Below are 25,791 nucleotides of genomic sequence, written 5' to 3'. Positions count from 1 at the left end.
CTTCATATAATCTTTATAAAGACTCCAGACATTGAGTTAGGGCCCACCCTCCTCCAGTATAATCTTACCTTAACTAATTATAGGTGCAAAGACTCTACCTTCTGAGATTAGGAGGACATTGTCCAATCCAGTACAGTACCTTTTTGGGAAAAAATATTTTTCTAGTCTTTTTAAAATAACTATGATTATTTTTTAATGGGATATGTGCTCTTGACGGGCCCTGTACAGCTTCTCCAACCTTATAATCTGATTGGATATTGCTACTCTCAGTTCGTATTCCACATTCATTTGCTTGCTTTTAATCATAGAAACCATGGAAAACCCAGCTTTGGAAAAATACAGCATCATCAAATTTTGAAACTAAACTGCCTCAAGCTAGTAGCTCATAGAGTGTGGTGTGTAATGGGTATTGAGAATTGCTATTTCCCTCAAAACTTTAATTACTCTCTGGAAATTTTGAAATACTGTGAGGGTGCTTTCACACATACTTTGAGAACCACAGAATTAAGTCAAAGGCATCACCCTGAGTATAGAAGTCATATATGTGCTTTAGAAACAAAGGGTGGGCATCAGAGGGAGCTCCTGCTGGTGGCTCCTTAGGGTTCGCGGGTGATTGTTCTGGAAGCAGCTGTTCCCTGAACCCAGTGCCACTCAGAGGGCCCTGTCTGTGTCTGAGTGACTCCCTGATCCAGCAAACCCAAGCTCTTAGCTGTCCCCAATACTGAAGGGTCAAGACCCCAGGCCTGCTAAAAGTGTCCTTCCTTGGTTCTCAAAAGACATCACAGCCAGGCCTCACACTGCCTGCTTTACAACAGGAGGCCTCTGGGGATTGAATTCGGGACCTCTCATACTTACAGCAAGAAAAACATCCTTAGGCCAAAAAAGTCACTTTGGCTGGTGCTAACTTCTGCTCTCCCTTACTTGCCTACTGCACAGTCTGGATTCTCCTTTGTGGATGAGACAGGGATTGGCCAGGAAAGGGTGTGCCCTCATCTCTGGGGCTTGGGATGCTAACTCAGTCTTGTCTGAAGGATGGGCACCCTGCTGCTTTCCTCTGCCCCAATACACTGAGACTTGCAGCTCAGGGAAACACCATGTGTCCTTGCTCCACCCCATGCCGAAGCGCTGGTGACATTAGGCTGAGCACAGTGAGCACAGGCCCAGGCCAGCTCCACAGACTGGAAGGTTATCTGTTGGGATAGACCTTGGCCCTTTGTGTTTTAGCAACGTGACTGCCCTGGGAAGAAAAATAGCTGAATAACGAGGGTCATATTGGAGTTGAACCTGGGGCCGCACACATCCAAAGCAAGAATCAAATCCCTAGACTGATAAACCAAACTCCCTTTCATGTGTGTCCTTGATTCTGTCCACGTGGAGGGAAGAGGTACACGGTGGGAGGATTTGGCTCAGCTTCCAGAGAGCGGTGAAATTCAACTCTGCAGGCCCCAAAGTTCTGGGGTTGTTACTCCCCTCCCCCCATCTGCCACCAGGACCTCCCACGGACCCAGGCTGAGGCAGGGGGGACTTGGGCTACTAAGAAACTGGGTGCAGCTCCTGGACACCCTGGGAGTGCCCTGTGGGACCCAAACCATAGACCAAGGTGTTCCAGCCCTCTCAATTGGCCAAAGCCGTCTCACTCACTTACAGAAAGGGGACTTAGGGTCTGGGTACACCTGGGGGTTCCTGTCCACAGCCAAGTCCTCCCTCCCCAGAGCTCAGTGACCAAAGCCCCTGAATGTCCTTTCCTTGTCCCTGACACTGTCTTGCTGCCCTTTCCCCGCAGTGACATCCCTGGGTTGGACCCACTCGTGAGATGACGAGCTGCCATGTTCGTCCTCCCCCATGTACATTTGAAGCTTCCAGAAACAACTGGAAAGGAAGGTGGCCCTAGCCCAACCCTGCGCTGTACCCCCAGGGTACTAGGGCTCCCCCTCTAGGCCTGCAGTGAGTCCCCACATCTTTTCCCTTTGCAATACACTGCCCTCTCTAAAGCTGGGTGGGGGTGGGATAGGGTTGGTTGGAGGGCATTAGGGGCGGGGTGCGGGGGGGAAGCAGTTGAGACTTTGAAAGTGAGACTTGGGGATTTGGACCTAGGAGCTCCTGCAGGCCCGGGGGGACTCATCCCCTAGGGGCCACTACAGAGAAGGATGCCTTGTTCCAGCTATCTCTAGTAACCCTGACACCCTGTGGCCCTGCCCTCCTGTCTGCAAGAGGAAAGGTTTCAGGGAAGGGTTAGAGGGGAGCTTCGACTCCCAGCCCAGAACTGGGAGGGAAGAAGGCAGTTTAGCACTGCCACTCCCTGGGTGCCATAGGATTGCGCCTCCCAGTGCGACTGTGCCTGGGCCTCTGTCAGGGTCAGCATGTTCCTGAATTTTGGACCTTCACCTCGCAGCTTTCAATCCTGAGACTCCCAGGCAGTTTTGGATAGGAACAGGGGAGTCAAGCTGGGGACAGCACTGGTTCAGGGGAGCGGTGGAGGTAAGGGTGTGCGTATATGGAGGGGGTCTTCATTCTCTAGGATTGCCTCCATTTCTCTTTGAAAGGAAACCGAGGACACCCTCCCTGTTAGTTCAGGCAGGAAGGCATGAGACTCTTAATCTCAGTGTTGGAGATTTGAGGCCCACCTCAGCAGATTCAGGATTCCTTAGGGGTTGGGCTTTATAATTTTTAAGACAAACCTTCACTGAGTCTAAACATAACCCTTGATTTCAGGCATCAACCCCATGAGGAGACTCATGAACCTGGATCCCAGAACCTTGATCTACAATATTTTCTAAACTAGGAGTAGGATTACAGACGACCTTGCAGATGCACGGAAGGTATGATGCTTTGTTACAAAAGGAACAAGACCTCCAAACTCTGACAGGATGAAGGGGACAAAGGTATGGTTCCCCAAAGAATAGTCCAGTCCCTGTGAACTTGAGTTACATTTGCATTTTGTAGGTCTGTGGCAATCAAGCCTACAGTTGAGTAATCTCACACAGCACACACAGATGCTTCCCTTCCGCCGACTGATGGGCATATTTCTTAATTATTTTCAGGAGACCAGGACTGCTCAGTTGTCAGGGTTCCTGGGGTGGAGGTTGCCTTTGGATCTAACTATTTGGACCTTTCTAGAGGGTGTGCAGATGTGAATTAAATAAAAAGGAGTGACATCCTCTGCCTCCTGATCCTGGGCTTCTGAGTTCATTAGAGACTCAAGGAATACGATTTACCTCCTCCCCCATTCCCACACGAGAATAGGGCATTCAATTCTGTGAAGCTTACCTTGAGTGACAATCATAGACAGAGGAGAGCCTGCCAGGACCTTCCTTCCCAGATGGGACCCAGGACAAGGCTCTGTTTTTCCCAAGACTCCGAGTCTTGGATGGGGTGGAGGGATGGCAGGGAGCCATGGCTGATAGGGACATAGCAGACACTCAGGGTCTTACGACCAGAGTCCATGGGGGAAAGAAACAGGAGTTTTAGCGCCCAGGAGGATCTGTCTGCTCAACTCTAAATGGAAAAAGAAACCCTAATTCCCTTGTAACACCAGAACTTCTTTCTTTCTCCCAGTAGACCCAGTCACAGGGCTTTCTCTATAAATGTCCTCATCCATGCGCGGCCTGGGTTCATCCCCAAAGGGGCTGAGCCCCTATCGCAGCCCAGCCCAGTGTGGCTGGTGACCCCAGTGACTCAGGTGGGAGACTCATTGGTCTTGAGGTATGATTCTCACTTTGGGTGCAATAGGTGGTCCCTGTTCCCCTTCATTTTTAGATGGGGATGGTCACAAATTTCAAGTCGCAGCTGAAGGTAAATAAGGCAAAAGTCTGTGTGACTGGCTGGCCTAAGGCTGCGCTCTCCAATAGGGCAGGCACGAGCTACATGTGGCTATTGAGCTCTTGTAATGTGGTTGGTCCGACTGAGAAGTGCTGTGATAAGTGTAAAATGCACATCAGTTATTGAAAATTTATATAAAAATAGTAAGATATCTCATTCCGTCTTGAAATGATATCTTGGACATATTGGATTAAGTACAATAGATTATTACAATTAATTTTACCTGCTTCTTTTACTTTTAAAAATGTGCCACTAGAAAATTTTGTGTGGCGGATGCGGCTCATGTTTGTGGCTGAGCTGGACCACAGGCATGACTCTGGTTTGGGGGAGAGGGATCCTGGGTCCAAATGCTGACTCAGCCCATAATTGTAAAAACTTTCCTTTCTGGTTTAGGTCCCACAGCAGGGGGCGTTTCATTCCTCCTAGCCCCAGCTAGGGACTCTGGACTGGACATTTAGCCATCCCGGCCTTATTTTCATCATCTGTTAAATGGAGACAGTGACAGCATGTACTGCAAACATTTATGAGTTATGTTTGGAAAAAATGCTTAATACAGAGCCAAGGCACATAGCAGGTGTTCATGAGTATTCAGTAAAGTTCTGGCCAATTCAGAGGTCGGGCCTTTGAATGGTCAGGGGTGGCAAATGATGTGGATCACTCCTGCGGGGACCACCTAAGGGGGCCCCAATTTCTTTTTTTCTCACTTGGGAGTCTTTGGAAGTGCAGCTTTCAGTGATAGCTGAGGACAGTCTTTGGCTTTGCAAACTGTTACCCCAGCACAAGGTAGCCAAGGCCAATGCCTGTAGCTCTGCAGCTTGGGTGGAACTCCACAGTCCCAGGCTTAGAGGGCCAGTGCCTTCCTCAGTAGGCCACTGGGGCGCACCCTCTGGGTGTGGGCTTCCTTTCCAGGATCTGGCCCCCTGCTCCCTTCTGCACTGAAGGTGCCCAGAGCCTGTGGCTACTTCAAGGTGTCCAGAGGCGCCCTTGGTGCCGAAAGGTATTTTTCCGTTCTGGTTCCTTTGTTTAAGACCCAGTGCAGGTGTGGAGTATTAGCATCCTCAGTGCCCAGTCCCATTGGGTCCTGGGGCCACGCCGGCTCTGCAGCCGCCCAAGTCCCCGCCGTACTTCGTTGTGGTGGAGCAGGGAGCAGCCCTACGTGTGCATCTCCAGGAATGGACCCCGTACTCTGGAACACTGAGCCGAATTTCACCCTCCCCCTTTGTGGTATTCCAGGTCCCCAACCCCGGGGCTGCGAATCAGCCTCTGTCCCAGATGGGCGGGTCAGTCACCAAGGACCAGGATCCGTTATCTGCTTTCTGCCTCTTCGATTTAAGGGTATGATGCTTGCTTTGGGGGTGACAGGCCCTGCACCTGTCTAGGGCCACCCCATGTTTTCAGACCCTTTTGGTTTCTGCTGGAGCAGGCTGGGAAGGCTCCGAGGCCCACTCCAGGCGGAAGGAACCCATCGTGTTCTTCTTTTTACTGCCCAGCGCAGCAGAAGGCGATCGCTGCTGGTTTTCCTGCTGGGGAAAAGTGTCCATCACCCCCTGCTGGTCCGGGCTGAAGGCGTGGAGAGGGCTCAGGGGCCCTGGTGGGAGGACAGCGGACTTGCCGGACAAGAAACACAGCCCGGGTGAGCTGGCCGCCTCCCACTCATCCTTGGCAAGGGGCCTCTGCCTCTGCGAGGCACCTTGTCTCAAGAGACGCCCTAGTGTCTCAGACCCAAGATCATGCTAGGGAAGGGAGAGGTGGCTGCACTCCTCGGATTTTGGGAGCTGGGGCTGCAGGCTCAGCGGCTCCAGGCCTCAAAGCGCCACACCAGAGCAAGCGCGAAGGCCTGTCTGAGGTCGTCGGAGAAGGGGATCCAGTTTCTCCTCTGGGAAGGCTCAGGCGAATCCGCTTCTGTGCAGGGATTGGAGCCCCGCCTCCGTCCTCAGTTTCCTCTAGTCACAGTATTAGAACTTCACAGAGGCCACAGGTCAAAGGACACAGGGCCCGACCCGCACATTGGTCCCCCAGTTAGCTCAGTCAGTAGGGCATAAGACTCTTAATCTCGTGGTTATTCTTCGGCATGAATGAGCCACCCGCTGAAAACATTTGCTTGCTGCCAACCTTTGGCTAGCAATACTCCAGTTCCCATGACGTCATGTTGATTCAGGTGTCTGATCAAGTAGAGAGGTATAGGGGTCCCAATATTTAGTAGTTTGGGAATTCCAGTGTCAGTTCTCTCTCTGCCCAGCACCACCCCCCACCCCCCCAAAAAAAATCAGAGGCCTCCAGCCCAGGGAGGTAGGCACCACCCACTGAGGACAGAGATTTGGTCTCGATGTAGGAGCAGCCAGGCAGTTCACCCTGGGAAGGGCTGAGATTCTTATTTCTCCACTGGAGCACAGCCTGGGAGGGAGGCCACCCTTCCCCTGCCTAGTCCGGGGATCAGGAGGCATAATTGGTAAACTGGTTTCAGGGCCTCTGAGAGCTGCAGAGCAATCCTCTAGCTGAACCGAGGCCTCAAGGAGCAAATCACTGAGGATAATCTAGTTGATATATCTGGCAGAAATAACACTTGGCCTGGAATCTGACAGTGGCTGTGAACCCACGAACCCACAGAGCCGAATTCACAGGTGCGCACACTAACAACTGAATTATTGGGTTGACTGTGGAAGCTTCACTGTGTGTTCAGCAGCAGGATAACAAATAAAGAAAGGAAGGAACAAAGCAAAGCAGAACACTGCACGGTGGTTCTTTGGTCTAGAGGTATGATTCTCGCTTTTGTTGCATAGAGTAGTGGTCCCCAACCTTTTTGGTGCCAAGGACCAGTGCTCCTATGAGAATCCAATGCCTGATGATCTGAGGTGGAGCTGGGAGGTGGCCGCAAATATAGATGAAGCTTCTTCGTTTCCCTGCCACTCACCTCGTACTGTGCGGGCCAATTCCTAACAGACCATGGACAGGTACTACGAGTCTGGGGTCCAGGGGTTGAGAACCCCTGGTGTAAAGGACATGTCTTCAAATTCTGGATGAGTTCCTCTTTCCCCCTCTGCATTTTCAGTGGAGGACGGGAGACCGACTAGGTGGAAGCTTCTGGGGCACAACCAGTGTGTGAATATAGTGACGCAGAGTGGGATTCGGTGCTACCCACCGCAGTAACAGAGATTAAAGGAGATGACTTTGAGAAACAAGAGGTTATTTAGAGTAAGGGAAAGTGCTTAGTTGGTTGGTCTAGGGGTACATATATCTTAGGGTTCAGGATGATAACCACCCAAGTCCTGGGTTGCACTCTACTCTTACGCCCTCCCCCAGGCCCCAGGACCTCCCTAGTTGAGAGAGGGCAAATTTGGTGGCATGGATCCAGAGGGGTGGAGGAATGGTGGTGGGACTTTGCACACAGACTGGCTCAGTTCAGCTCTGCCCAGTCCTCTGGGGTCGGTCACGCCTAGACACAGAGAAGGAGATACTGATGGCAGAGAGTGCCTTGGAACCTGATCCCCTGTCCCTGGACGAGGTCCCTGTCACCCAGAGGGTGGCATCCTGGTCCTCCCCACTATCTGGGGACCTGGGAAACATGCCTCCTCCCCCTGGTGAGTGGGGGAGGATATAATTGACCCACCCTGAAATGGGGTCTGGTTGGTGGCCTGAGAACCAGGACCTCCCCCTAGGACTAGCCCCTTCTGGAGCCCGGCCATCTTAGGGCACTTGGGGACAGGCCCAGTGCTGATAGGCTGGTTCAGTTCGTAGAACAAAGCGACTCTGAACGCCAGCCTTGGCAGGTGGAGGTTCCACGTTGTCGGAAACTCATTTTCTTGGTTTTGATCTTGTTGGGGACGCAAGCAGGAGGGGAGGAGGAACAGAGATGGTGGTGGCTGTTCCTCCATGCACTCCACGCAGGCTTTTGGTCAGCACCTACTGGGTGCCACACCGTGGGGGTGCGGCGTTTTCCAAAGCAGGCGTCCTAGAGATCAGGGCTCCAGGACCTCCACGCACTGTCACCCCACTCCTGGGTGCCCTCCTGACCCATCCAACCCGGAGCTCCTAGCTTTTGCCCCAGTGCGTCCCCAGGGCGCTCTCGGCTCCTCCAAGAAGCGCCTGCAAGCTGACTTAAGGGAGGCGAAGGGACCCTTGGACTGCCTGGCAGGCTGGCCAGCCTTCCTAACCACAGACTCCTTGTTGTCTAAGCGTACAGTGGAGGCCGCGGACGAGGAAGCCTCGGACAGGCTGGGGCTGCTCCCCACTTTGTAGGCGCTAGGAGCATTGGGTTGCCTCTTGGTCCACCGATCCCCGAATTTAGCTCTTCTGGGCAGATTTAAAGTTGGAGTATCTTCCTTGTGTAACTCTGACCTCTCTGCTGGTCCCAGATGCCACATCAGCTACAAAAAGGACTCAAAGCTACTCAGTAGTTTGGTTCATTGCTCTAGGGTTATGACACACTTGCTTAGGGTGCGAAAAGTCCCGGATTCAAATCCCCGGCGATTTCCTATCTCTTTTCCCCAGATACATGTCAGATATCTAGGCTTGGCCCTCAGATCTCACCTCTGCATCTCTAACCTTGACCCCGTGGGAGGTAATTAAAAAAAACAAAAAAAACCCAAAAACCTCAAGCTGGCCGAGTCCCTCCCATTGCCACTTTTAAATTTTAATTGGGTCCAGGTCACAAAAGCGATGTCAGACCCCTGTCTTCTGACAAGCTACTTTGTCAATCCGAGTTCCAGGCACCAAAGGAGAGAGGTCTTTCTTTCCTCTATACATCGGGAATCCATTCTTCTCCAGGCCAGCATGGGGCTCCCTGCACAGTCCCAAGCTCAGGAGGCCAGGACTTCCCCAAGAGAGCTAGGGCCCGGGAGCTTAGGGAGAGGCGGCAGGTTACTGGTGTTTGTACCAGGCATCCTGAGGCTCCCCGCTTCCCCTGCCCAAGGTCAGAATCCTGGGAGCTCCAGCGCCATACACAGGGGCCCTGAACCCCAGCACCCACAGGAAGCAGGGTCCCCTTCCGCCCTATACTGGGGCTCAAACTGTGCACCACTGGGAGCCCCAACACCGGTCCTGCTAACATGGGATAGTTTAAAAATCCAAGCATGTAAAGAACTGTGGTGTGGCTATTGTTGGTCCGAGGCTATGATCCCACGTGATTACACCCCTACTCTGTGCCCCATCAGCTAAATAACGTCAAGCAATGGAGTCATAGAGCGCACATTTAAGAGATGTATCAGAGAACATCTCCTACCTATGACGACATTCAACAAACCGCGTTTAAGAGCTCTACAGGGATAGACATCTGTTCTACAGAACCCTGAGCAGTGATGCCTCCGGGCACCAAATTCTTACAAAACATCCTCTCAGTAGGAAGGTACCTTTCTTTCCTATACCTGGGAGTGAGAGGAAAGCAGGACTCAGAGGAGGGGAATTAACTCCTCCAGACTTTCCCGCTTGTCCAGAACATGGGCCCAGGGAAAGTCCTCTCATGGAGTGCTTAACCCTCCTATGCCTTCAGCTCGTGCTGGAAAGAAGAGTGCCAATGAGGAGCCTCCCACGGGATATGGGGGATGGTTACACTGGAGAAGAGGAAGCATAGAAACGAGGTGGTGGAGAGGACCATATGAGTAGACAAACATCGTCAGCAGGGTTTTCCTTTTTATTTGAGAGTGTGCCATGATTAAGAATCATGAATAACTCCGTTCTGTGCAGATGTGTAAAAGGTTTCTTGAGGGGAAGAAAGATGGCAGGCACTCCGTATGCTGTTATCCTTCTGCCACGTAACATTGTTCTCCCGCGCTGTCTGATATCCGTGTGAGGTTGTCTTTAAGCAACTGCATAATGAGGGTACTGTCTCTATAAGAGTTTTCACTCAGCGTATTACGTTCTACAATGGCCTCATCAAGAGCCCTTTTAGCCAGTGTGAAGGCAAGCTCTGGGTTATTAAAGATCTCATAGTAAAATACAGAAATGTTAAGGGCCGGCCTCAGACAAATTAGGTGTGGTTTCATCCTTTTCTTGGCTTGTATGTATCAAAAGCCTCTTGGTAAGCTCTTTGGGAATTATCTATATAGTTTGTCTTTGATCATCACCACATGCAACTTCAGCAAGGCGACGGAAGTACTCTCCCTTCATTTTCAGATAGAAGCCCTTTCCCTCTGGATTAGTTGCGTTGGCTATTAAATACTTATCCTACAATGACAGGACAGTGACCTCTATTCAGACCCCTTTTTCTTCCTGATAGTCCTTAATCAGCTGCAACTTTTTGTCTGAGGGGTCAGTTTTCTGCTCGATGTTTGATGACTCTCCGGGCGGACCTGTGGCCCGCAACCACTTTCTCTAGGCCACCGAGAGCAGGTTGCGCTCCTCCCTGGATAGCTCGGCGCCCTGCCGCGTCAAAGCCTCCTTCTCCGCAGGTGGCCACGTTGTCGTAGAGCTCGGCCTACTCCGCCGGCTTAGCCTTCTAGATCAGCTCCACCTTCTCCATGGGGAAGGAGAGGAGAGCGAAGACGACCACCGACCAGTATCTGGGGGGAGGGAGGGGCGTGCGGAGGGGCTGGCGCGAGGGCGGCGGGTGGTGTCGTTCAGACCATGCGCCCGCCACGGCCCCTTTTGTAGGTCCCCGCAAGCGCTGCCCAGTTGAATTTCCCTCCCTGGCCTACGTTGCCCATGTTCCCCGCGGGGCGCCGGGGATGGCTAAGGATAGGGAACCGAGGAGGATGAGGAAGGGCCCCACCCGCGTCCGCCAGGCCTCGGCCAAGATGAAAACGCGAGCGTGAGACTCTAAATCTCAAGGTCATGGGTTCGAGCCCCACGGTGGACGGTTCATTTTCTTGGTTTGGACCTTGGAGTCCTGAGAAACTTCGCAGATGGTGTTTAGTGAGCATCCATGAGGATACTGCGTTTCCAAGTCTTCCCAGTGACCGAGGCTCAAAAGACAGCTGTGAGGAGTGTCTGAAAAGTGACCCAAGGACGGCGTGGGAACGCAAGGATCGCCCGGCCACCCTCCCTTCCTGACCGGAGGCTCGTTGTTCTCAACACTGGAGCCACCAGATTTTTTTTTGGGGGGGGGGGCGGGGCGGAGGGTGCAATTTCTCGGGTGAGACTCACTCCCGCCGCCACCGCTAACATCCAGTACTTTATAAACCATGACCACCGAGCCGGGAGGATGGGGTGACAGAAGTTGGGGGGGGGGACGTCCGAGGCCTTCCCCCGCCTTCCTGTCTACCCTTTTCTTTCTCCTCCTCCCTCCATTTCCTTGTGATCTATATCTAGGTTCTCCCAGGTCTATTCTGGTCCCCCTGCCCCAGATCGGGAAAGGGTTTCCGGAGCACCGGCCTGGGTCCTAGGCCTGGGGTCCACGGCATCGAAAAGGGGTCCTCTACTCGCTCTGGACACCAGACTGTGAGAGGCCCTTTTATCGGCGGCTGGGGGACCAGGTGGGGGTTAATTTTTGACCCTTAAAGGAGTCTCAATCCCGGATAGCGGCTTACCATACAGGGCGAAGGTTCCCCGCTTTCCGGGCAACGGTCGGCTTGCGGTCACAGCTACGGCAGAATCTCCTGTCCTCCAGAGGCCACCGCAGGTCCCGAGGCTGACGTCGAGTTAGACCCGGGGGCGGGGCGCGGGAACCATCCCTGTCCTAAAGTTACTCTGTTAAACTTTTATTTACTGGTTTTTAAAAAAAAAACGTTAACAGCTTTAGGGAAATTATAAAGAAAAACACTTCTGGAGAGACTCGTGGTTTCCAGTGATGCGAATAGGCGGGGTTTTGGAGACCAACGCTCTCGCTAAAAACAACAACAACAAATGATAGATATTTAAAACAAACAAACTTAAAATCGGTGAATTGCGTTCGGGAGAGTTAAAAAATCCTAGGCCAAATTTAAACGAATGTGGAAAACCGAAGGGGTGCGTGGGCATTTGCCAGTTCTGCCTGGGGCTCTGCGAGGCGAAGGCAGAGATCCTGGGTTTCCCCCTGGATCTGTGACCCTGTTACCAAGGGGTGAAACTCTCCTTTTTGAGGACCCCCAAGAGGGGCTCTTTTCCCGTTAGGTGTAGCGAAGTGAACTTCTAGAGGAAAGTGAGAGGTTTCACTCCATGGCCAGAGAATGGAGAAGCAGAAGCGCAGTTCTTAGATCAACTTTTGGTCTCTTAGCGGTGAGAGGCCTAAACAGGATAGTAGAAATGAAGGGGAGGTTTAGGTAAATAGGTGGGAGGAATATTCATGGTTTTTCGGTGAAAAAGGGAGACATCTCTCTCTCTGTCTCTCTTCCTCCCCAATCAGGGTTCCACCCTCGCTGATTATGGTCTCTTCCCACGGTTGTCATGACGATTGTCAACTGTCCTGGCGCTGGTAGGTGTGTTACTTAGCATGGAGATTATAATGAGCTTTAAAATCTTTTGGAGGCGACTTAGATAGTCATCTTGGTTTCCACTGGTTTCAGCTAGTCTTGACAAGTTCTTAACTGCTGGGGTGGGGGGATGGGGAGGAGGGGAACTCTCTGTTTGCAGAGATAGAGTTAGAGCTGGAGGGAGATTCCACTAGGCCTTTTAAGACCTTCAGGCAGGCCCTGTAGGCCTATCAGCAGAGTAACAACCCAGAAATATGTGGCACACACCAGGAACAAGGAGTCCACAACTACAGAGTCCCAGTTTCTCTCAGTGATGGCTCTCTTTCTCCCAGGCTGGTTCCTCCGCAAGGTGAAGAAGATTAGAAGACAAGACAACTAAATGCAAAGTGTTCTCTCTGACTCTGTTCTGGATGTTTTTTTTTTTTTTTTTTTTTAAGGCATAAAGGATGTTATTGTGTTGCAGGAAGTAACACCCTTCCTTTGTTAGAGGAAGGAGAATTTATAAGCCGGTGAAGCACATGGGGTTAACAACTCCATGCAGGAGCTCATTTTGGTTAGATTTATTTCAGTTTATATACCTCTGCAGTGTCCATGCAAGGGGCATGTGATTCCTTTGTCTGAGGTTTCACGTGTTTTTCATGACTCAGGATGGGAGGCAGAGCTTCTGGTAGGGAGCTGCAAGGGTGGAGGAATTTCTAGACCACTGGCCTTATCTATTTACAGGTCATTTTGCCTTGCAGAACCTGCGACCTTGGCATTATCAACACTGTTATAAGATTCTTGGGAGAGATGGGACATTGAGGAGGCTATAAGCAGAAAGTAGCTCTTATTGATGCTGGCACCATCTCAATGGATTCTTATCCAAAGGCTGAGCCCCGATTGTAACATAACAAGCAGTTTTACCCAGTCTTGTTATTCCTACACAGGTGGTTGGATAGCAAACTGTGAATCAACATATGTTAGCTGGAGGGTCTTTGAGGTGGAGGAGGTAGCTGTGGGAAAACTTGTTAGCTGGAGAATCCAGGAAAGGGGGAGAGGGCAGTCAGGAATGGACTGAGTCAGTCCTTTCTGCAAGCCCTTTCCTTAGCAGTTTTTCAGTGCTTCCTCTCCTTTCTCAATTGGAGAAAATCTGATACTCTTGTTGCACAAATAATAAAGGATAAACTTAGGGGCGTGGCAAGGGTAGTCTTTGAGGCCCTGGGAACTCTCTTGTGGGGATGGGGAGAGAATCTTGAGCCTCAGTAGATAAAGAAGGGTGGGTTGCAGGAAAACTGCAGGGGTTTTGTCTAGATACTGGGGCTTTGGCCAGCCCCGAGGGGAGGGTTTTTTGAGACGCTGCAGGGAGAAGCTCTCCTGCTTCAATTGTGTTAACAAGGATACCACGGCATACCCTGCCCTCCTAACTCCACTGGTTATAAAGCTACTCCCATTGATTAATCATATTTCTTCTGAGTTGGCTAACAGCTCATTTTTAAGATCATATTACCTTCTTCTTTTCTTTTGCCACATCCCTGTTTTTAAAAACCCTAAAGGACACCTCTACCAATTGGGAGGTGGGGTGGTAGGCCCCACTGCTATCTTTCGTGACTTCCTGTGGATATCTGGAGCATTCTGGGATATGAAGCAGGTATTCAGGATAGTTTAAACTCCCTGGGTGCTCAAGGTCTAATACACCCTTGATCACCTGGGTTTTACCCATCAGAATTTTCTGGAGAACATTGCTAAAAAAAATTCTCATGTTTTTTTCTGATGTGTAACCAAGAGTAGAAACCACTGCTTTCGACCTTGACCCGTACTTCTCTAATGAGAGTATTTGTTGCCTCAAGTTTAAGGTAAAACATCTTTTTTTTTTTTTTTCACACCTACAGCACCTGTTTTTCCTATGTGGTCTCCCAACCAAGCACTAACCAGGCCCAACCCTGCTTCGCTTCTGAGATCAGATGAGCTCAGGCATGCTCAGGGTGGCAAAAACTTATCTTGGAAGGAGTGTATCACCTCCTACCCAAATACCATGGATTCTTTGCTTTCTATGTCCTCTGCTAGAACTTTGGTAAAATTTTCATAATCATACCTACTAGAAATTGATAATCCCTCCCCCCCATCCTTCAGAGGAAGGGAAACTGTGAGAGTCTTCTATATGAATAGATTTGAAGAATGTCAAACAGCCTATAAAATGTGCTTCAATTTTGGCTTATTGATAAAACAGGTAATTGTTCCTATTTAACCCCAAACATATATCTTTACACTATTAGCCATAGACTGGCCCCGAGTCCCACAGCCCAACCCTTTGCCTCTCAGTCTCACTTGTCTCAGATCACCTCCACTGGAAACCATGAGCCTCCTCAGTGAAGGTGGTGAGGCCTGTCTGATGGGAACCTCACTGGTGTTCAGGAAACTGCTGGGGTGCCTTTCCCATTTCCCATCATGAGTTCTCACCTGGCTGTGGGAACTCATGATGCTCCAGAAAGTGTACTCCTTGGATGGAAGCAGGGTGGAGGTCGTGGGCGAGAAGCTTTGCGTGATTAGTAAAAATTGTGACGGACGAAATGCTGAAACCTGAGGGAGCAAAGATGCTGCACTTGGAAAATAATGCCTCCCAAATCTACGATAGACTCCCAGCCTTGAGCAAGGCTGCCATGTACAGGACAGTTTCCTCCCACTGACCCACTTGTTATATTTCTTCATATAAGTACTTGATTTCTTTAAGAGAAACAGATCCAGTTCTGGAGAATGCACCCTAAGGGGCTGCATTTGAGCACTACAAATGCAAACATACACACAAAGAACAAAATCCAACTTTCGAAGGACACACACTAAAAGGTAGTGGACACTATGATCCCATAACCTCTAGCCTATTGAAAACACTCTCAGTGACCCAGGGTTCCCTGACAACCAGACAACCAGACCGTAGGTCATCACCTGAGTATGTCTTGGATTTCCCTGCAGGCATTCCTCAACCTTCCAAAGTTAGGCCTAAGTGGGGCCCTGAATCTAGCTACCAGGAGACAGTTCCTGCTCAACCAACCTGAAACCAAGCACGTGCCAGAAATGAAATTAAATTATCCTTCAGACAAACTTATACCCAAAATGGGAATAGAAACACTAAAGTGACTACAGGCGCTGATCTATCCACCTCCCTTCAGAAGCGCTGAATGAAACAGGTTCAAACGGCCACTCCACTTTGTTGTCAAGGTGGGCCAGGCAGCCATTCAGGGAGTCAGCACCAAGCGGAAGTCTCCTATGACAGATCCTCTGTCCAGCTAGAGAGACAGGCTAGTAAGTCCTGGAGAAGATACCACTGCCAACTGCTCTGTTAAGAATCCATACCAGTCCCAGAAGGAGTCTCTTTAGGAGAGTCTCTTCTGAGTCGCCAGATTTGCTACCAAACTCACCACTAGAGGCATTCTACTCAAGAAAAACAGGTAGCTGCGGTTAGGTAGTTTTATTTACAGCAAGTAAAGGAAATAAGAGATTCAAAGCCAAACCTCCATCTCCCAAAAGGGAGACTTAGCCGTTGCTTATATGCACTATTTGGTTAATTATATGTTGATTTTTTTCTTTGCAGCTGGCTGCACTTATCCTTACCAGGTCGGGTCCCTGTCAAGTTCAATCTGTTTACAGCTGCATCTGCAAAATACTGTGCTCCATTTTAACATTTACCAAGAATAGTATTTAGTAAGAACCAGCCAGACGTTGAGATCTTATTTTGTTTAACAAGACCTGGGTCAAATCCTGCTTGACTGCTGTGCATTTCTCCCATCTATAGTCCATAGCACTCCCACGTCATCCTCAGTGTCATACAAACTGGTGTGTACACACTCTTCTCTGAGTGTAGTAGATTCTGATACCAAGTGCCCGGCTAGCTAAATTGGTAGAGCATGAGACTCTTAATCTAGGATCATTATTTGAGCCCCACATCGAGTGTGTGCTTCTTTTTCTTTTATGCTCTAGACTACAGAGAAAAGTGTGAAAGCCAGGTTCTCCTTAAATACATACCCAGATGTCTTTGAAAGTTTTGTCAGTTTAGCTAGACTTAGAAAGATAATATCTGTAGTACTATGTCATTTAAAAAAGAGGGACAACCGGATATAATATGCCTCCTGAGGGGATGCTAGAGGCAGTGGACATCATATATGGAATTAAAATTTTCTAGTAGCCTCATTAAAAATTTTTAAGCGAAATTCATTTTTTGGCACATAATGTCCTAGACGCACCTTGTCTTTTTCCTGCCCAGACCTGGATCAAGCCCTTTCTCTAAGGAAACTTATTTCCTTTTCATAGGGAATGGTATTTAGAAACCAAGATATAGATGCTAATTGGGTGGTCATTGATTATAGTCTTTTCTTTTTTTAGTTCACCTTAACTTTTAAAATAGCCTATTCATTTATCCTTGTGCCTTAAGTATTTATTCTCAATCTTTTGCTCAGTTCAGCCAGTGTGATGCCAGAGCTCAACGGGGCGAGAGTCCAAAGAGGGACCCTGCCTGACCTGGAGTGCTGGCGACCAGTTTCTTGTCTTATGCCTAGAGAAAGAATTCAAGGGGATGACAAACGGCAAGCAGGAGAGCACAAATTTGATTAAACCGAAAGTACACACTCAAGAGAAAAGTATGGGAAAACTCAGAGAGTTTTCTCCAAGGTGTCTGAATTATGGGCTTTTGTTTTCTTGGGGGTGGTGTGTCCAAAGTCTATCCACCCTGCCTCCCAGTCTTGGCTTGTTTTTCCTGCCACCTGGAAGGGAGGGGATGACCCAAGACCATCTAGCCTGTCTTCTGCCTTGGCTTATTTCTTACATTGAAGTCTCATGCTCTCAGAATCAAAACAGAGAGAGGGCTAAGTAAGGGATAAGGGAGAAATTCCAGAGCCACGGGGAGAAGGCTGAGTAAAAGACTAAGGGAAACTTTCAGAGACGCATCCTGGAGGTGAGGACAAACTTCCCTAGGCTAAATATCCTGCTTCAGGTGGAGTCACTCTGATGGATCATGGTAATTAGATTTTTTTGTTGTTGAGGGACATTCTTTCCTATTTCTTTGATCTGTTTAGGAACTCCTTCCCTCCTCCATTTAGTCCTGGTGGTAATGTTCATCAGTGGGTTTCCAAATGGGTTGGGTTTATGACCCAGGATGATGAGAATACCTCACTCTTCCATCCAGAATAATTGGATCAGATGATCCAAGAAGGGATGATCACAGCCTTGCCTGGAGTTAATAAATACTGGTAGAGAGAAGGTCTATGTGCCCTGTGATTGCTAGTCTGAGAGGATGAGAGTTTGGAGCTACTGGTAGCCATCTTGCCTGTCATGTGGAGAAAGACATTTTGCAAAATGAAGTTGAACAGAAGCAGACAGTAGAGAGATAGAGAAACATAGATCCCAATGTCAATTATTTGGGTCCCTAAATCTAGCCCTGCCTGAAACACACAGGTTTTGCAAGAACTTTGGATTTTGCAGTTATATCGACCAATAGATTCCATTTCTCCTTAAGCTGATTTCAAGCTGGTTTTCTATCATGTGCAAACAATGTCTTTACTAATCCTATGACTATTCTCCCCCTCCTCCCCAGATCTTTGATAACTAACTGTGGCTTTTTTTTTTTTTTTTGCCTATTTCTGGAGATAGAGTGGACAGAACTTGATGTCTGATTACAACATGTGTCTGATGAAAATATGAGGGCTCATTATAGCGCCGAGGTTCCTATACTGAATTATTGGGAGTAGGTGGTTAAGATGCAATAGCCAAGCGAGGAATACATTGTTTATAAATTAACCCAAAGTCAAATATTAGAGGAACACTTTGGTTTTCAGTGCGTGCGTGCATGTGTGTGTGTGTGTGTGTGTGTGTGTGTGTATGATTCATTTGCCACTTCTGACCCAGGTGCATGATTTTTATTAGTAACTCTTAAATAATATCAACTCAGGAAACTAAACTTTATAATGCATAAGATCAAAAGGTTTATGGGCAACTTTTTTAAATTTTATTTTATTATTATTTGTTTTACACCTACAGCACCTGGTATTCCTAGGTGATCTCCCATCCAAGTACTAACCAGGCCCGACCCTGCTTAACTTCCAAGATCAAGACAAGATCAGGCATGTTCAGGGTGGCATGACCATAGACTTTATGGGCAAACTTAAAGCCAAATGTTTCTTTCAGTCTAATAAGGTGATACATATTAGACTAAAAAATGCTGTTCTTCATTGGCATCAATGTCAATTTATAAATGGACTCAGCAATGGTTCCTATTTTTAACTAATTTACCTCCAAATTAAAATATAGAATAAAAGACTTGTTAACTGGCTTCTTACAAAAATGACTATTGACATATGAAGATAAGCATGTGACAGTATTTCCAAATGGCATTTATTCAGAACACAGATAATTGAGCAGAGAGTGAAGGATATAAATATCACTTACTACTTTTAGCTTCCACCTAGTTGACATGGTCCTAGTCCAGTGCATTGAGAAGATTGGGGTTCATAAGGTGTTTAACATGAATTGCCTCATTTAATCTGCACAACTCTGCAAGGTGAATATTATACAGATTGTGGGATTTTGTGATTCTGTAAAGGTTGGCAGCTTCTCAAGTTCTAACTATTGGTCATGATGGATCTGGGAGTTGAATATAGATTTGTGGGAATCCAAAGGTATTCTTTTAACCCCTATACAGCAACATGCATATTTTCCAATGAGGACACTATCAAAGCTCAGGTGGGGGATAAAATATGAAGCTTATGAAGCCTTTGCTGATTCCTCTAGGCTAAGACTCTCATTCCTTCTCCTGGCTTCCCACAGAAAACTCCTCATTGAGTTATTGCCCATGAGAGTTTTCTCTAGCAGAAGGATTGTTGCTAATGATTATCCTCAAGATTGCATCATTTCCAACATTTCCAAGTCCTGAAAAAGCAATTATGTAACTCTGATGACAGGTATTTATTATCAATGTTGGATCCAAGCAAGCCCAAGGAAGAGAAAAGACAATTACTCTCTGCTTATTTCTAATGAGGCTCTCAGGGAATCTGGCCCTAGTGGCTGTAGAGGTTCCCGTAAAGAGTTGGCCCTGTGATTTCCCTTCCTGCACTGAAGGCTGAGTCCATGCCCTCAAGCCCCTTCTTCATGCAGACTTAGCCTAAAAATCTCAATGAGAGTCTCTCTCCTTCGGACCAATAATTGCTGGCCAGGCCTGGAAAAGTGAAGCAAGCCTGGGTCTTCTTGTGACCATGAAGACTGCCATTCTTTTTGGGTAAGGATCAGATCAGTGGGACTTCATCAATGACTACTTGTTAAACTGTAAAGCCTTATGGGGGGACTCCTCACCATGTCTTTCATTTAAGTGGAGCCACAGAAGCAGTTCTAAGCTTATTAGCAGTTTCTCATGATTGCCTAGTCATGACCAGTATATATGTCTTGTCTGTTTATGAGACCCTGAACCGTGGCAAACACAAATTGGCCAACTTTCTATTCATGCCTCTGGATTATTTCCATTTTAGTTTTACAGGTTAGACTTAGGGAGCTCAGTGGACACAGCCAAGAAAGACTGGCTCAGAGCTCTATAAAGTGCTCCAAAAATGTGAGCCCAGGAAGCGACAGCAGCAGCAGCAGCAGCAATGTGATTATTACCACCCTGGGAGCAGTTATTGATTTACACATTGATATCTTCCTCAGGACAAACATGTTAGGAATGTATAACAGGTCCAGACTAGAGATGATGGAACTGAAAAATGTTCTTTAAGGCAACACCACTAATGATATCGATGACATTAGCATCCTATATTAGGGTATATGCTTACTACATGTCAGTCTCTATGGTAGACTGTACTGTGTTTATGGTACTCATTACAAATACTAAATATTTATAATAATAGAAATATTAAAGTCTATTATTAGATCTGTAGTGTTTTGTGACACTTCTAAAAAATCCACAGTTTTGGTAAAAAATTCAAACATACAAATGATTTACAGACAAAACCACTGTCACAAGCTCTGTGTCTGTGTATCCTTCAGCACACTGCCTTCATTTTGGTAATGAAGTAATGAAGGCACAAAGAAAGCCATCACCGGCCAAAACATACAAGGAGAAAAGTTCTAATGTCTCACCTATGTCTCATGACCTTTCTCCTTGTAATCTTCGTAATTGCCCCATCTTAACCATCATTTTCCAGGATTTTGAATTTTTCCTGCTTTGTCTGCCCATGGGCCCAGGCTCCCAGTCCCACGAGAGGGGCAAACCAGTCAAGTATCTCCGAGTTCCTTCTCCTGGGGCTCTCCAGGCAACCCCAGCAGCAGAAGCTCCTTTTCATCCTCTTCCTGAGCATGTACCTGGCCACGGTGCTGGGAAACCTGCTTATCCTTCTGGCTATCAGCGTGGACTCTCGCCTGCACACTCCTATGTACTTCTTTCTCAGCAACCTGTCCTTTGTGGACATCTGCTTCTCTTCCACCACTGTCCCCAAGATGTTGGTCAACCACATACTCGGAAGTCAGACCATCTCCTTCTCCGGGTGTCTCACACAGATGTATTTTCTCTTTGAGCTTGCTGATATGGACAATTTCCTCCTGGCCGTAATGGCCTATGACCGTTTTGTTGCTGTATGCCACCCCTTACACTATTCAACAAAGATGACCCATCAGTTCTGTGCCTTGCTGGTCTCTGGGTCATGGGTCATTGCCAACCTGAATGCTCTGTTGCATACCCTGCTGATGGCTCAACTCTCATTCTGTGCAGACAATACCATTCCCCACTTCTTCTGTGATGTGACTCCCCTCCTGAAGCTCTCCTGCTCTGACACACACCTCAATGAAATGATGATTCTGACTGAGGGTGCCCTGATCATGATAACCCCATTCATATGCATCCTAGCTTCATATATCCATATCACCTGTGCTGTCCTGAGAGTCCCATCCACAAAAGGAAAATGGAAAGCCTTCTCCACCTGTGGCTCCCACCTGGCTGTGGTTTCCCTCTTCTACGGCACCATCATTGCTGTATATGTCAACCCTTCATCCTCGCACTCATCTGAAAAAGACATGACAGCTACTGTGATGTATACTGTGGTGACCCCCATGCTGAACCCTTTCATCTACAGCCTGAGGAACAGGGACCTGAAAGGGGCCCTGCAAAAAACGATTGGCAGGAAAATATGCTCTTATTGATGAAATTACCATGAATATATCATTCCCGGGCATATTAACTTTTACCAACTCATTGAAATGTAGCAATCTATTTGTCAAAGTGTCTGCAAAGAACTTAAATAAATCTTCTCAATAGATACTTATTGATGAACTTGGACTTAAGTAAAGCCCTTCTCATTTAAAAAGGTAATTATATTTGTTTCTAATTACTGTATTTCAAACCACTTTGCAAAAAGGTCAAGTTTTCCCTTTTAAGTGATCACTTTAAAAAAGTTACATGTAACAAGTATTTTTGCACTTCCTTTTTGGAAATGCCTTCAGAATCTACATCAGTGGTTTTCAATGGATTCATGAAAGCATCACCTGGGGAACTCTGATGGTCTATATACTGATACTGGACCAAACCTTGACCAATTAAATCAGAATCTCTGGGGTGGGTCTTGGGTGTTGGTATTTTTTATCCTTTAAGTTCCCCAGGATGTTCTAATGCAGCTTTCTGAGTTGACAGGCACTCTGCTTTGAATATCTTTTACGATTGCTTATCATGAAGAGTGATCTAGAAACCCTGATTGGAAATCTGAGGTCTAATGTGGGTAACAATAATAGAGGTGAAAAATAGTTACTGGACATTCTCTGTGGGCTCAAGTGTTCTTGTGCTGAGAGGGTTGGTTCTTTGACCATAATCTACATTCTTGGCTCTCACATAGAATCCAAAGAACACTTCAAAATTTTTAGTGCTTTTCTTAGTCCATTCAGGCTGCTATAACAAAAATACAATAGACTGGGTTGATTACACAACAAGCATTTATTTCTCACAATTCTGGAGGATGGCAGTCCAAAATCAAGGTGCTAGCAGATTCAGTATCTGGTGAGAAACTGCTTCCTGGTTCGTAGATGTCATCTTCTTACTGTGCCCTCACATGGCGTAAGGGGCAAGAGAGCTCTTATGAAGACACCAAACCCATTCATGATGGTTTCCCCTCTCCTGACCTAATCACCTCCCAAAGGTTCCACTTCCAAATACCATCACATTGGGGGTTAGGATTCCAACATACAATCTTGGGGGAGGGTCAAAAACATTCAGTCTATAATAGTGTCATTATCCAATTTGATTGATTTATCTTATGTTTGGCATAAGATATTCAGCATAAGGTACACTTTTTATTTTGGAGAAAGATCAACTTTTTTTATTCCATCCATCCAGGATGCCTGGTCCTTCCCCTTGAAAAGCAAACTTCTGAATCTTCAAGATCTAAGTTAATGTTGCCTCTAGGAAGCCTTTGCTGGTTCCTCTAGGCTGAGATTCTCATTCCTTCTCCTGGGTTCCCACAGAAAACTTCTCACTGAGTTATTGCCCATGTGATACTGTGTGTCTGGTTATAGCTGCTTTCTTTCCCCCTTCTTCAAGGCCCTCTACAGAGTATGAGATGCTTGTTACCCACACACATATACTGTTGACCTTGGATGCCCTGTACAAAGCAAGGCTCCTAACAAATTACACATGAAACCCACTAATACTGAATAACAGAACAAAAAGCCTGTGCTTCTGGAGAACCTAACCTGAGACATTTTAATAACAGCAGCAACAGAATGACAACAAGGAAAAAGAACAGATACACCATGTTGCCTAACCAAAGGTTAGGTATTAAGGTCTAGTCCATTTGCCACATTACTAACTTCTCATTGAAAACAACACTTAGTATTTTATTTGAAAACACAACGGTTGCTATCCAGTCATTTTGCTTGATTTCCCAGTTTATTTGGCATTGTTCACCATTAGTTTCTTTTTAAAACTCACAATTCCATTAGCTTCTTAAACACCATTTCTGCTTGCTTCTGAACTGTCTCTTTGTTCCATTTGTTTTGTCATTTTCTCTTCTCTTATCATTCCATATGCATTTGTTTTTTTCTTGGGTTTTATTCTCAGATTTCTTCTCACTATACTCTCTCTCTGAGCAATTACACCCACTTTCATGTCTTTAACCATGCTTATGCACTGTTGACTTCTGAATCCATATTTGTCAGACCTCCCCTTGAGTTGTATATCCATGATATCCAACTCCTGCACCCCTCACCCGGGGTGTCTTCACACCCAACATTGCCTAAATGGAACCCATCAGCTCCCCTCTGCTACTATTATCATCATGATCCACCCTAACCAGCACAAACATACATGTACTTCTCTGCTGCCTGCATTGCCTATCTCAACTAATGGCATGGCTATGTTGTAATCCTGTACACTCTCCCTAATCTCACTTATCCAATAAGTCACTAAGTGCTTTGTATCCTATCTCCCTATCATTCCTCAATATTCTCTACTGTTGTGAGTAGAATTGTCGACTCCCCTGAAAGATATGTTCAAGTCCTAATTCCCATTACCTCTGAAAATGACCTTATTTGGAAATAGGGATTTTACATATGTAATCTAGTTAATATGAGGTCATACAGGATTGGGGTGGGCCCTATTCCAATGCCTGGTGTCCTTCTAACAAGAGGGACATTTGGACATAGTTACACATAGCGAGAAAACCATGTGAAGATGCAGAGACACAGAAGACGTACAGGAACAATGCCATGTGTAGACAGTGACAGAAACTGGAGTGGTGCATCTACAAAGATCACTAAGGATTGCTGGCATGAGCCAATCTAAGTGATGGAACACTGAGGATTGCTGGCAGCCATAGAAGCTAAAAAGAGGCATGGATCAGATTCTCCCTCAGAGCCTTCAGAAGGAATCAACCCTGCCAACACTTTGATTTTGGACATCTAGCCTCCAGAACTGTAAGAGAATAAACTTCTGTTTTTTTTAAAGACACCTAGTTTATAGCTCTTTGTTATAGCATCTAGGAAACTAATATACCAGTTCAACAGAACTGTTTGTCTTATCCTTCCACATGCCATGTACAACCTTTTACTGCAATTGTTTGAATTCTTGGGTGTTCCGTCATGAGCATATAAGACCCTTGAAATAAGAGATGCATCATCGTTCACATCGGTAGAACTCAGTGTTAGGCACTGGGCTTGGTTTATGTAAAGTGCATGTTTCATGAATAATGAGTAAATAGCAGAAGTTAGTACCCCACTTATATTATTTTGTGTTTTTCTCCTTATCCCTCCTACCCCAAGTAGACTGTATCTTCACAAATGAAGGGACCCAGTTTTTTCAATAATACCTGGGATGCAGCAGTTGCTCATCAATTATCATTTACCTTAATAAATGAGTATATGTATAAATCAATATGGGTAAGCTACTGGAGAGGAAAACGAAAGGTTCCTGAAGGAATTGATGGGCTTGGCTCAGCTCTCTACCACCTTATATCAGAATTTCTAAGTTATATCGAAGCCTGATATACATGTTTAATGTATTTGAAAATGTTTTCCAGAACATTCAGAGTAGTTGAACAAATATAAAAATTAAAAATAGGTCTATTACAAATTACATTATCTTAATGCCAATATTTTATTTGCATGAAAACTAGAATATTTAAAAATTTTACTTTCTTAGTGACAAAGCTTCCCTGCTTGACCAAACTTGTCAGGCTCCTCTCTCTTGTCAACTAGGCTCAACCTGGCCTAACAGATTTGAACAAACATTAAGATAGCATCTAACAGCTCAAGGCCACATCTCTCGATGACCATAGCCTCTCTTAAAGTGCCTGCCTTAGAAAAAGGCTGCCAAAAGAGTTTACTATTTGTTCCAGGAACACCTAAAGATAGGGCCCCTGTCTGTCATTTCCTTTGAGAGGATAGGAGCCCAACTTGTATGAGTGCCAGTTAGCAAACCCAGATGGATTTCACAAAGACCAACCCTTTGTCTTTTTGTTAATTTTTCACTTCCCTGACTGCTCAAGCCCCGGCCATTCCCCCTCCCTATTTCATTCTCACTTTAACAACCAGTCACCGCTGTAGAAATTGGAATGGTGCTCAGCTCCTTCCTCTACTGTCAGTAGTGACTAAATATAAGTCGATGTTCACTGCTTTAACTAATGTCCGGCTGTGTTTATCTTTGACATCAGCTTTCATAGAAGTAAACACATCAATATCACTTTCAAAATCTACTGTTTTGCCTATCTCAGCTTCAACTAAGAGGACTGCCCTATTTGACAATTTCTCTTGACCAAGATATTCAATAATATTAAATTAACTTTCGTTTTACTGATCTTGATGTTAAATTTTCGATATTTTGTTCAAAAATATTCTTGCATTAATTTTGATTAAAAAAAAAACTCTGCAGTGAAATACTGTTTATGTTGATTACTAAGCTTTTTGGGCCCCCTTAAGTTTTGCACTTCTATCTACTCCCCACATCCTTTTTATTGTATGTGGCGGAGTCTCCCGCATGCAGGTGTGCCTCCTCAGGCGGATACATCACACGCGGGCGCAGCCCAGAAAAAAGCAGACTGTAGTACCTCTTCCTGGAAACGTTTTCTGCACTCTCGAACGGAACCAATCAGAGCCTGCGTCGCCTGGCTCGCCTTGTCTCGCCCCTTCCAGATCTTTCACCACTGCGTGCTCCCGTCCAATC

At 46.7% G+C, this 25,791-nt stretch overlaps 1 protein-coding gene and 2 pseudogenes across 2 annotated transcripts; 1 reads left to right on the top strand and 2 right to left on the bottom strand.

The window, feature by feature from the left end:
- Positions 1 to 9,185: 9,185 nt before the first annotated feature.
- On the bottom strand, positions 9,186 to 12,209 carry LOC107498790 (annotated as a pseudogene).
- A 5,925-nt stretch (positions 12,210 to 18,134) lies between these two features.
- On the bottom strand, positions 18,135 to 18,254 carry LOC118607233 (annotated as a pseudogene).
- Positions 18,255 to 19,842: 1,588 nt separating this feature from the next.
- LOC107498757 (olfactory receptor 1F1-like) lies at positions 19,843 to 21,287 on the top strand. 2 transcript variants are annotated; one of them, XM_016122233.2, is made up of 2 exons: positions 19,843 to 19,857; positions 20,367 to 21,287. In XM_016122233.2, the coding sequence occupies exons 1-2, from the start codon at positions 19,843 to 19,845 to the stop codon at positions 21,285 to 21,287; spliced, it is 936 nt and encodes a 311-aa protein (XP_015977719.1). The 2 variants fall into 2 exon arrangements, with proteins under 2 accessions (XP_015977719.1, XP_036081682.1); XM_036225789.1 differs by lacking the exon at positions 19,843 to 19,857 and having other exon boundaries at positions 20,289 to 21,287.
- Positions 21,288 to 25,791: the final 4,504 nt, after the last annotated feature.

The sequence above is a fragment of the Rousettus aegyptiacus genome, unplaced genomic scaffold (assembly GCF_014176215.1).
Source record: "Rousettus aegyptiacus isolate mRouAeg1 unplaced genomic scaffold, mRouAeg1.p scaffold_m13_p_8, whole genome shotgun sequence".
NCBI lineage: Eukaryota > Metazoa > Chordata > Mammalia > Chiroptera > Pteropodidae > Rousettus > Rousettus aegyptiacus.
This window is presented reverse-complemented; position numbering and strand designations above follow the sequence as displayed.